Source organism: Leptodactylus fuscus, chromosome 10 (genome assembly GCF_031893055.1).
Source record: "Leptodactylus fuscus isolate aLepFus1 chromosome 10, aLepFus1.hap2, whole genome shotgun sequence".
Lineage (NCBI taxonomy): Eukaryota > Metazoa > Chordata > Amphibia > Anura > Leptodactylidae > Leptodactylus > Leptodactylus fuscus.
In genome coordinates this window covers 1,960,268-1,973,449 of record NC_134274.1, presented here as the reverse complement: position 1 = coordinate 1,973,449, position 13,182 = coordinate 1,960,268, and the positions used below count along the sequence as shown (strand labels likewise).

General features: G+C 45.9%; 1 protein-coding gene across 7 annotated transcripts in view; it reads left to right on the top strand.

Annotated features, from left to right (window-relative positions):
* The first annotated feature begins 10,447 nt into the window (after positions 1-10,447).
* Positions 10,448-13,182, top strand: part of TCF7L2 (transcription factor 7 like 2) — a 197,222-nt gene continuing 194,487 nt past the window's right edge. For all 7 annotated transcript variants that reach the window (XM_075257450.1, XM_075257447.1, XM_075257446.1 and 4 more), the window contains exons 1-3: positions 10,448-10,753; positions 12,635-12,701; positions 12,849-12,982. In XM_075257450.1, the coding sequence (XP_075113551.1) occupies positions 10,565-10,753; positions 12,635-12,701; positions 12,849-12,982 (390 nt within the window). In that variant the 5' untranslated portion in view covers positions 10,448-10,564. The remainder of the gene's footprint in view (positions 10,754-12,634; positions 12,702-12,848; positions 12,983-13,182) is intronic.

Here is a 13,182-nt window from a genome sequence, read left to right as displayed (position 1 = left end):
CAAAAATGAAATTCACTAAGGGGAAAGGAGCCTCAATAGGGGGAGGAGCCTCAATAGGGAAGAGGAGCCTCAATAAGGAGGTGGAGCCTCAGTAGGTAAACGGAGAGTTAATAAGGGGGAGGAGCCTAAATAAGGGGGAGGAGCATCAATAGGGGAAAGGAGTCTCAATAAGGGAAGGAGCTTCAATAGAAGAAAATAGGCTTAATAGTGGGAAGGAGTCTCACTCAGGAAAGGGGGAGGAACCTTGTCATGCTGGAACACCAGGCGGCGTCTTACTCACCTCACGTCTGAGATCCATCAATGTTCCGTTCAGTTTCTGAGACTTTATACAACAATGTCGGCCGAGTTATCGCTTCTTCATTGGCCTCAGCAGACGATTGACCCGACAGAACTAACCAGACCCAAGCAAGACGACCATCAGACGCGTAGAAGTCGCCGCCTCAAGACGATTGTGATTATTAGTTTCTTTTTTGTAACTCGAGGAAACATTGTTGCCGCTAATTACACGGGCGACATGCAAATTTCAATTTTTTTTTTTCTGGGCGTCCCCAACCAGTAGTTTGAGAAGTCACCCCCCCCCCCCCCCTTCTGCCGCCGCCGTCCTGCTAGACATTGTTCCAAGTCTTATTTATTTATGAAGTCTGAAGGTTAGCGCCTACCTGCTGAGATTAATTAGCCGCGTTCTTTGTGGCCGGCGCAGCGCTGTCTGATTAAACGCACACATCTATTTTACGGCTTTTCATGCTCCCTTTCACACGATTTCTGCTCCGCTGATTAATATTGAAGCTGTACGTTTTCATTTACAGTGATTTTGTTTTAAATTTATATTTGTCTACCTCCTCGCCTTTCGTATGCAAATAGGCGTGATAACTTTCGCACGAGCCTTGGTGGAGCTGAGAGGAGAGATTTTCACCCCTGCTGTCAACCCCACTGCTAGTGAAAGTGACTCCGGCATGTGTATGCACAACTTCAATATTTTAACAGACCCCACCTCATTATTTATTGTCATCCCCCCCCTTTAAGCTGACATTTAACCCTTTCCCACCCCCTTAAGCCGGAGACGCGGTGCCGACCTGGGTCTCCCGAGCGCCCGCTACCCCGAGGTTCTCCGTTCAAGGGCACTTTGTCGATGGTGATCATTGATCTATCTGCTTGGAAACAGATAAATAGTATGTTAATGAGCCAGGCAAATATCAGGGCGTCTCTGGAACGTGCGCGCCTCTATTATTGTCGGCTGAATACTAATTCTAAATTCTTTTTGATTTTTTTTTTTTCAGGCAGTTTTATTATTTATTTATTTTTACAGATGCTCCGGAACAAATCGCTGCTTTGTATTTCGCACACTGGATTGTGTTATATTCCGATACTGTACAGATTCCATCACGTGTCCCGAGCGACAAGTTATTCAAATCGTCAAATCCAACATTCAATGCTCCAGAAAGTCGGAGAATCCTGCAATTGTTTGTAGATTGCAGTGTGCACAATGCCAGGCGGCAGCTGGAGTGGGGTAAAGCCTCCAATGCTGGATTACGGAGGGTTGTATCAGCTGTCAATTCTGTAGCAATTCACAATATGGAAAGTTCTTGTGTGACGTAAATATCCCGTAAGGCGCAGAGATGTCCGACTGCTGCATCTTCTTCACGTCAGGCTGTGTATTAAGACAGGCGTACGATATACCAGTCTTACAAAATTGGTGCTTTTGAAAAATGCATCAGATTAATTCCCCTGCAAAGTCGCTAAAAAGAAACAAAAACACAGAACAAATGCCAAGTACCGCGCAAAGCCGAACATATTTATTAGAACTCGCCCCAAACCCCTGGTATTTTTGTGTTTTCCCTTTTGGTTTGGGGTTTTGTCCTCATAATGCAATTAATAGGAATATAAACCTAATAATAAGAGACCCCAGACCCGGCATGTCAGGAAATGTGAAAAAATTCCAAGGTAATTCAATGTAGATGGAGCAATTCAGATTCTAATACTGAACAACCTGCAATGTGTGGACGCTGCGATTATTGTGCAAAAAAAAAAAAGTGCAACAAAAATCAGGACATTTGTAGACAACAAGGTAAAATATTTGGGTCCGGATTGTCTAGACCGGACACATTGTACCAAAGCCTCAGCTGTGACATATCTTAGGTTCTGATGGTTTCATTCATTGACTGGAATCGAAGCCCCGAATGTGTCAGAAACTTGCAGCTATATTCCTAGAAGACTGGACTGTCCCTTTAAGGAATATTTCCCCCCCCGGCTGTGTAATATAAGGGATATTACTAGTCACCTTGGAGCATGACATTCCTGCATGGATTATATAGATTACCGCCCGGCTGCCGAGATGTTAATAGATAATGGAAGTTTTGGCCTTGAGACAATGTTTCTTTTCTGTAACTTCCAACACTTATCCCTAATATTCTCTCGCTATAGACATCCGCACTCGTACGTATAGTTGTATAGTAAGGCGACCACCAAGTGTTTTTGAAGAGGGCGCCATCGCCTTGTTTGGGTCAAGGTTAGGCCCCTATAGAAAGCGCCTTTGGCAGAGCGGAGCTAATAGATATTCTGTGCATACAGTACAAGGTTGAGCCCATGAAATATACATATGAATACAATGCGCTCTTCAGCACGCCATACATTGCCTCCTCGCTCTGAGTGTGACAGGTATTTGTGAGAATATGGTGTAAATCAGGTGCTATTCTGCTCAGTGTAAGTTCAAGTGCATCTTCAGCCGCTGTGGGGGCCATTGTTTTAGCCGCACTTTATAGTCCCAAGGCCCTTCCTTTTTATGTTGCAAATACAAAGCAGAAAAAGTTTCTATGCACCAACACTCTAGACCCCACAGCAGCCAGGGACAAGAGCTCGGAGGAGCGGGGTCTGACGTCCCCCTGCCGCACATCACACACTGAACCTCCTCTGCAGGCAGGGGGGCAGCATTGTTCTTTAGAAGTTGCAAGGACTCCTTGAGATAATGTATGACAAGGAGGGAGGGGTGCAAAGGGTCCAGCGTGCAAAGCACAACTGATAGAGAGCGTACGAAATGGTGTGGATGTGCCTGGAGGTGTGTGCACAGGCCTCTGTGTATATGTATGTGAGAATATATATATATATATATATATATATATATATATATATATATATATATATATATGTGTGTGTGTGTGCACAGGCCTCTGTGTATATGTATGTGACAGTATATATATATATATATATATATATATGTGTGTGTGCACAGGCCTCTGTGTATATGTATGTCCATACATCTATCAAGGGACCTATGTGAGTGTGTTAGGATATATACCTGTATGCACAAGGACCTGTGTGACTGTGTTAGGATATACGTCTGCATGCACAAGGTGTGTGACTGTGTTAGGATGTATACCTGTGTGAGTGTGCAGGGATATACACCTGGTTGCACAAGGACCTACATGAATGCTCTCAAATATATATCTGCCTGTAAAATCATCTGTGTAATTTTCTACACCTGCATGCACAAGGCCCTGTATACATGTATATGCATAATGTGAGTGTGGATTTGGGATGCAGAAATGTGCACAAGTGTGAGAATCTGTGTGTGTATTTCCATATCTAGCATGGGTTTAGATGTTTATGAGTGTGTCAGTGTGTATATATGTATATTGGTAGGGAAGTATACAGGCTGGCGACAGTGTTCATGTATCAGTCAGTGTGTTGGTGAGTGCACAAGCATCTGTGAATGCATTTCTGAGTGTGTGTTTGTGAGTGTACAGATGTGTGTGTGTGAAATTTCCCCAATGTGGGACTATTAAAGGATTATCTTACGTACAGGTGTCATGCCTTGACTGTGGAAAACAACTTGTGTGGTACTAGTCCCAAAGAAACCCAACCCGATGGGCTACAATGACTACCGACCTGTAGCACTGACATCCCACCTGATGAAGGTCCTAGAGAGACTGGTCCTGACACACCTACGCCCCCTAGTGAGCTCCGCTCTGGACCCCCTCCAGTTTGCCTCTCGGCCGGGCATTGGGGTAGATGATGCCATCATCCACCTTCTTCACAGAGCTCTCTCTCACCTGGAGAAACCCGGGAACACTGTGAGAATAATGTTCTGTGATTTCTCCGGAGCTTTTACCACCATCAGCCAGGACTACTGAGGGAGAAGCTGAACCTTGGTGGAGGGACCATCACCGGTCCTACTGGATCCTAGACTACCTGACACCCCGCCCTCAGTATGTGAGAGCCCAGGACTGTGTGTCTGACACTGTGATCTGTAGTACGGGGGCACCACAAGCTCCAGCTCTCGCCCCTGCTCACACTGTACACTGCTGACTTCAGGCACAACTCCTCCAGCTGTTACTTACAGAAGTCCTCCGATGACTCTGCTATAGTCGGCCTTATCACTGATGGCGACGATAGGGAATACAGAGACTTATACCGGGACTGTGTGGACTGGTGTCAGCAGAACCAGCTCAGGATTAATGCTGGGAAGACCAAGGAGATGGTGGTGGACTCTAGTAAGCGGAGAGGTGCTCCGACCCCGGTGGAGATTCAAAGGACGTATTGAGATAGTCAGGACCTATAAGTATCTGGGCGTGCTCCTCAATAATAAACTAGACTGGGCTGATCACCTGGAGGCGCTGCACAGAAAGGGCCACAGCAGACTCTACCTGCTCAGGAGGCCGAGGGCCTTCGGAGTACAGGGGCCACTTCTTAGGGCCGGGGGTCCAGGGGATACTTCTTAGGGCCGGGGGTCCAGGGGACACTTCTTAGGGCCTTCTTCAACTCTGTGGTTGCCTCAGCCATCTTCTTTGCAGTGGCCTGCTGGGGAAGCAGTATATCAACCAGGGACAGAAATAGACTTGACAGGCTGATCAGGAGGGCCGGCTCTGTCCTGGGGAGTCCCCCGCACCCAGTACAGGTGGTGGGTGACAGAAGGATACTGTCTGTGGTGACCTCCATGCGGGAGAACAAATCCCACCCCATGTATGGGACCCTGATGGGACTTGGCAGCACTGTCAGTGACCGTCTGCTTCACCCCAAGTGTGAGAAGGGGCTATCGCAAGTCCTTCCTTCCAACCGCGACCAGGCTGTATAATCTACATCAGACCAAGCGCAGACACTCCGCACAGAGAACTAATGACTATGACCCTGACGTCTTCCTTCTTTCTCTTCCGTTCCTTAGCTGCTATGGACTCCTAGTATATCTTCTCTCCTCAGCATATGTGTGTCCTGTAATATATTCCTTTGTATTATCCTGTATCTGTATTACTAGGCTGCTGTAACATACTGAGTATCCGCACTGCGGGACTATTACAGGATTATCTTATCTTATCCTATGTACTAATATTGGTTATATCTGTGTCAGACAGCACACACGTGTGAGTTATTGTGTTCACTCATTGCTATGTATTAGCTCATATGTCAGTGTGTATGTACACGTGTCAGCCAGTGGGTAAGTGCGGGGAGGTTATTATGGCCAGGACATAGTGTGCCGCTCTTATTACTGAGAGCGCTGGTGGCAGAAGGTTCGGCCTCCTAATAATTCTGGCACACCAAGGGCCGTCCCGTGTGCCAGACATGAAGTCTTTGCCGTATCAGGGACTGGTGTAATTTCAGGTGTGATTCTCGCCAGTTCTCTAGTGTGTGTCATAGTAAATAATAAAGTGACATGAGAAGACAGAGGATTGAGATAGTGGTTTGCACGTGTAAATTGCGTGTATACATGTCAGATATGTCAGTGGACACGAGTAAATGTTTCCATGAGTCAGTCTGTTTGTACATGTATCTGTATGTTCCATCAGAAGTGTCTGTACATAGATGTGTAGCCGTGTGCACGTGTTAGTGACCGTGTATATTTGTTGGTGTGCACATATATTACTGAATGTGTTACTATATTGGTGTATATGGAAGTACATAAGTGTCCTTGTGTACATGAATCACTGTGTACATATGTCCCATGTACACTACATTGGTGAGTGTGTTCTCTGTGCTGTATGTACATGTTTAACATATTGTATATGTGAATGTGCACAAGTGTATGTGAGTGTGTAGATGTGTCAGTGAATGTGACAGCATTTAGTATGTACATGTGTTGGTGATTGCACTCATGCGGTCAGTGTGTACATGTGTCAGTGACTGTACATGTGTGGATGAGTATATGTATGTATTGGTGACTGTATACATATGTCACTGAGTGTGTGTTTTTGGTGAGCAAACACATGGTCCTGTGTGTCTACATATGTCCCATAGGCTTGTGATTGTTTTCTGATGATTGTGTACATGTGACATTATGTGTGTACATGTCTTTAGTGTGTACTTGTGTCCCAGATCATTCGCATGTGTTGGTGAATGTGTACATGAATCTCTGGGCTATATGTTGGTAAGTATGTACATGTGTGTAGGTAAGTGATATGAGTAAGTATGTTGATATGAGTATAAAAGTGTGTCAGTCACTGTGTGGGGAGTGTACATGCGTATAGTGTGTGAGTGTGTAAATGTGTTGATGAGTGTATACAAGTGTAGGTGAGAGTTCAAATGCATTTTAGTGTTTGCATTCATTGTCCTCCACATAATGTTTACATGTATGTCCATGTCTCATAGTACACGCATATGTTAGTAAGTGTGTACAGCTGTCAGTAGGTTGATGTTTGCGTGTATTGCTGTGCACCTGCTTCCTAAGTCTGCATATTTGTTGCTGATTGTGAAAATGTGTAAATGGTTTTTTGTATCGGTGAGTGTGTACATATGTCACTGAGTGTGTGTGTTGGTGAATATGTACATATGTGTATCCCTGGCTGTGTACATATCTTTGTGAGTGCACATTGTATGTTGGTGTGTAACATGTGACAGTATGTATGGACTTGTGTCAGTGAGAATTTCCTGTATGTACAGGTCCCTGAGTGTGCACATTTGTCAGTGTGTGTTGATGAGTGTGTACTTGTGTCAGTAAGTGTGTACATGCAGATGTATAAGCATATCCCTAAACAATCACGTGTTGTTAAGTATTTGTATTGGTGATTGTGGACATATAGCAGTGTATGGACATATGTGTGTACATGTATCAGTAAGTGTGCATAAGTCAGTAAATGTATGTAGGTGTGGGAGACTGTACAAGAGTCATTAATTGTGTATATATGTGGATGTGTTTGTGTCTCTGAGCATGGACATGTGTCATTGAGTATGTTCATGTTAGTGAGTGTTCACATACTGTATACCCCTGTCAGTTCGTCAGGGACATGATATTGAGTATGTACATGTTTCAGTGAGTGCATATACATGTCCTAAACATGCACATGTGTTGGTGAGTGTGTACATGTGTCAAAAAGTGTGTTAGTATTTACATGTGTCTCTTGGTATGCACATGTCAATCAGTGTGTACGTGTCCCTGAGCATGCCCATTTGTTGAGGAGTGCTTATATGTTCAGACATTGTTGAGTAAGTATATGTGTCAATGTGGGGGTGAGTGTGAATGAGCGTGTTGGTGAGTACGTGTGTCCCTAAGTGTGTACGTTTGTCCCTTAGTACATTACATGCTTCATGTGTTGATGAGTGTGTAAATGTGTCCCTGAGTATGTACATGTGTCAATGAGTGTGTAAGTGTGTTGGAGAGTTGGTACATGTCTCCCTCAGTATGCACATGTATCAACAAGTGTGTAAATATGTCCCTTAGTGTGTGTCCATGCATTAGTGTGTGTGTATATGTGTCCAAGAACATGCACATGTGTTGGTGAGTTTGTACATGTGTCCCTCAATGTGCACATATGTCAATGAGTGTGTACATATGTCCTTTAGTGTGTATATGTGTCCCTGAGCTTGCACATGTGTGTGTGTCCATGTGTCCCTTAGTGTGTATATGTGTCCCTGAGATATGTGTCCCTGAGCTTGCACATGTGTGTGTGAGTGTGTCCATGTGTCCCTTAGTGTGTATATGTGTCCCTGAGCTTGCACATGTGTGTGTGTGTGTCCCTTAGTGTGTACATGTGTCCCTGAGCCTGCACATGTGTGTGTGTGAGTGTGTCCCTTAGTGTGTCCATGTGTCCCTGAGCTTGCACATGTGTGTGTGAGTGTGTCCCTTAGTGTGTACATGTGTCCCTGAGCTTGCACATGTGTGTGTGAGTGTGTCCCTTAGTGTGTACATGTGTCCCTGAGCCTGCACATGTGTGTGTGTGTCCCTTAGTGTGTATAGGTGTCCCTGAGCTTGCACATGTGTGTGAGTGTGTCCCTTAGTGTGTACATGTGTCCCTGAGCTTGCACATGTGTGTGTGATTGTGTCCCTTAGTGTGTCCATGTGTCCCTGAGCTTGCACATGTGTGTGTGAGTGTGTCCCTTAGTGTGTCCATGTGTCCCTGAGCTTGCACATGTGTGTGTGAGTGTGTCCCTTAGTGTGTATATGTGTCCCTGAGCTTGCACATGTGTGTGTGAGTGTGTCCCTTAGTGTGTATATGTGTCCCTGAGCTTGCACATGTGTGTGTGAGTGTGTCCCTTAGTGTGTACATGTGTCCCTGAGCTTGCACATGTGTGTGAGTGTGTCCCTTAGTGTGTCCATGTGTCCCTGAGCTTGCACATGTGTGTGAGTGCGTCCCTTAGTGTGTCCATGTGTCCCTGAGCTTGCACATGTGTGTGTGAGTGCGTCCCTTAGTGTGTCCATGTGTCCCTGAGCTTGCACATGTGTGTGTGAGTGCGTCCCTTAGTTTGTCCATGTGTCCCTGAGCCTGCACATGTGTGTGAGTGCGTCCCTTAGTTTGTCCATGTGTCCCTGAGCTTGCACATGTGTGTGTGAGTGTGTCCCTTAGTGTGTCCGTGTGTCCCTTAGTGTGTCCATGTGTCCCTGAGCCTGCACATGTGTGTGTGTGTCCCTTAGTGTGTATATGTGTCCCTGAGCTTGCACATTTGTGTGTGAGTGTGTCCCTTAGTGTGTCCATGTGTCCCTGAGCTTGCACATGTGTGTGAGTGCGTCCCTTAGTGTGTCCATGTGTCCCTGAGCTTGCACATGTGTGTGTGAGTGCATCCCTTAGTGTGTCCATGTGTCCCTGAGCTTGCACATGTGTGTGTGAGTGCGTCCCTTAGTTTGTCCATGTGTCCCTGAGCCTGCACATGTGTGTGAGTGCGTCCCTTAGTTTGTCCATGTGTCCCTGAGCTTGCACATGTGTGTGTGAGTGTGTCCCTTAGTGTGTCCGTGTGTCCCTTAGTGTGTCCATGTGTCCCTGAGCCTGCACATGTGTGTGTGTGTCCCTTAGTGTGTATATGTGTCCCTGAGCTTGCACATTTGTGTGTGAGTGTGTCCCTTAGTGTGTATATGTGTCGCTGAGCTTGCACATGTGTGTGTGAGTGCGTCCCTTAGTGTGTCCATGTGTCCCTGAGCTTGCACATTTGTGTGTGAGTGTGTCCCTTAGTGTGTATATGTGTCCCTGAGCTTGCACATTTGTGTGTGAGTGTGTCCCTTAGTGTGTATATGTGTCCCTGAGCTTGCACATGTGTGTGTGAGTGTGTCCCTTAGTGTGTATATGTGTCCCTGAGCTTGCACATGTGTGTGTGAGAGTGCGTCCCTTAGTGTGTCCATGTGTCCCTGAGCTTGCACATGTGTGTGTGAGTGTGTCCATGTGTCAGGCTGCCTGTGAGTGCCAGTTGCTGTCAGTCTTCCTGCTTTCAGGCTCCAGCCCACAGTCTGAACACTTCCCTGCGCCTCCCTCCTGCCCTCCTCTTCCGACTTCAGCACTTTAGTTTAGTGAATCTCTTCTCCTTCTTCTTCTCCTTCTCCTCGTCCTTTGCCTCAGTGCTGGCCCCCTGTGCCCGGGTCACTGCCCTCCTGTGCCCGGCTCTTGTGTTGCACATGGACCCTCAGACTTGGGCTCTTCTCTCACTTGTTGTTTGGTGACATTTATGAAGCGGCAGAGACGTCACCGCCCCCCCCCCCCCCCCATGTGATGAAAGTTTTGTGCTCCCCCCCAGTGTGTGACTAATCCCCCCCCCCGCCCCCCTGTGCAGTGTCCCCCCCTGTGGTGTGTGGGGTCGCCCCTGTGCAGTGTCCCCCCCTGTGCAGCAGCCCCCCCCCCCTCCTCTGCAGCGCCCCCTCCTCTCCTCAGCTCCCCCCTCCTCCCTCCCTCTCTCCTCCTGTCAATCACAGCCGCCTTTGAACTGGATTCCTTCCAGTCGTAACTTCCACTGACTCAATCCGGGCGAGCTCCTGTATCCGGGGCTCCGTGCACACGCTGCGGCTCGGGGGGTGCCCCGGCGATTTTGGGGGGCTCAGTCCGGACTCCGGCGCTTTGACTCCTCTTCAGCTTCTTTTATTTGTGGAGAGAAGGGGGAGGGGGGCAGCAGAGACTCCGGAGACTCCCCCACCCCCAGCTCCACAAAGCCAGGGACCCGGCACAGGCAGCGGCAGCAGCACCCCGGGGCCCCCCGCCTCCCCCTCCCTCACCCCCAAATCCTCCCCCTCCCTCCACAGCCGCCTTGTCGGCAGAGAGCGGGGTGTGTGGCCGGAGCTCCGAGCACGGGAAGACGCACAAACTTTTTTGGGGGGCGCAGAGTCCGCGTTACCGCAGCCGCTTCTTCGTCTCTTCTGGTGGTTGCGGCAGTCGGAGCGGTAATCATGCCGCAGCTGAACGGCGGAGGAGGGGACGATCTGGGGGCCAACGACGAGATGATCTCCTTCAAAGACGAAGGGGAACAGGAGGAGAAGATCTCCGACAACTCCTCGGCCGAAAGAGATCTGGCCGATGTCAAGTCGTCGCTCGTGAACGAGACCGAGACCCATCAGAACAGCTCGTCCGACTCGGAGGTGAGCGACCGGGACAGGGGTCTGGGGGCCGCAGGGTGGGGGGCAACTGGGGGAGGGGGAGATGGGGGGCAGCGGGGCCGAAATCAACATCACACTTGTCCCTGGAAAGGGAACCCCAAAAATATCTCCTAGAGAAGGAGAAGAAGAGATAATAAGAAATAGTAACAAGAAGTATAATAATAATAATAATAATAATAATAATAATAATATTACACTTAGTAAAGTAACAATATAAATAGTAACAAGAATTATAATCATAACAAATATAATAAGAAATATAATAAGAATTCTATTACCGACAATCACAGAATAGAAATAATAACAAAGTAACAACAATAATAATAATATTACACTTAGCAACTCTGCGCTCTGTGTGTATACATTGTGTCTTCTGTCTCTGTCATATACCTGTGTCTTATCAGTATATACCGTGTGTTCAGGTGTTTGTGTATTTTGTGTAGGTGTTCCCTGTACATGCTGTGTATATACTGTCTGTACATACTGTGTATATACTGTTTGGTGTCTTACTATATACTATGTGCATATGTTTTTTGCAGATAGTGTATATATTCTGTATACCTGTCTTGTGTATATAGTCTGTGTATAGTGTGTATATAGTGTGTACACGATCCTAGTGTGAGGTTTATTATTATTAGACACTTTCTGTTGCTCACATGAATATTTATTATTATTATTATTATTATTATTATTATCTGTCACTATATATATATATATATATATATATATATATATATATATATATAAAATCTGATCTGATATATTTTTTGCCCAGGTCTATTACAGTATATATTATTTTGTGTCTATCATTGACACCGCACACCTTGCTATATACCTGCTCTGTACACTGCTATATACCCTCCACACAGCTGATATTATTTACTTCTGTATTATAGATGTTACAGTATGACAGTATATAACATTATATGATATCAGTCTATAATACACTTTGTACAACCACAGTGTATATTACAGTTTATAGACAATTGTGTATAATATTAAGAACACCCAGTGCAGTATATAATCTATATATATTACAGTATGTATCCCATTATATAGCTATAATCTTACAGTATATAATGTAACAGTCTCCTTATCATCTGTTGCTGCAGTGATGTTACTGGAATAGAGGAGATTATTTATAGGATTATATTCTGTATATATATATATATATATGGGTGTATCTTCTGTATATATAATATACAGTATATATAATATATATTATATATATTACTATTACTCTGTGTGGTCATTATGCTAAATAACTTGGTATTGTGTCTATATATATATATATATATATATATATATATATATATATATATATATATATATAGGCTTTGTACATCATATACAGGTGTGTTTTGCTATACAGTATGTTCTGTACATGTGTATTCTGTATAGTATGTGTATATATGAATTGTATATAATATGCAGTGTGCTGTGCACATTATATATGTGTATACTCTGTGTACATATGTCCTGTACATTATAGACAATCTTGTATATCATGCACAGGTGTTATGTGAGTGTTCTGCACACTATATACCTGTGTATTATATACCTGTGTATATGTGTCCTGTACATTATATACAATCTGCTATACATTATATACAGGTGTGTCCTGTATATTCAGGTGATATAGGTGTATTATGTATATATGTGTCCTGTACATTATATACATTCTGCTATACATTATATACAGGAGTGTCTTGTACATTCTATCCAGGTGTTATTATACCCGTGTATATGACTTGTCCTATTACACAGTATATAGGTGTGTTGCTGTATATGATATATAGTGTCTGGAGGTCTTGGCCTCCGGGTGATGATGATGATGATGATGATGGTCCTTGTTGTCCTCAGGCGGAGCGGCGGCCGGCACCCAGACCCGAGAGCTTCCGGGACAAGAGCCGGGACAGCCTGGAGGAAGGTGGGTGAGCCTGGCAGGTCGGGGCCCCGGGTCAGTGCGGCGGGTCGGGGCCCCCGGGGCCGCCTGTTAACCCCTTGGTGACTCGGGCTGGGGGGGGGGGATTGGTCTCCGGAGTTAATGAAACTTTCTTTGCTTTTCTTGTTGCAGCCGGGAAGAGGCAGGAGGGGGGCGGAGGAGGCCTGTTCAAGAGCCCGGCGTACCCCGGGTACCCCTTCATCATGATCCCGGACCTGAGCAGCCCCTACCTGCCCAACGGCTCCCTGTCCCCCACCGCGCGCACGGTAAGTCCCCCTCCCCCGCACATTGTATCCGGTGCAGGTTCCATCCGCTCCGCTGCCGATACAATGTAGCAGCGCCGGACCAGTGCCCGATATCCTGTATTCTGGGCTGTATCTGCTGAATCTTTGTATCGTCACCTTCTATATTATCACTATGACACGATGGGATGAAGCTTCTGCTCTCTGTATATATACATCTATAT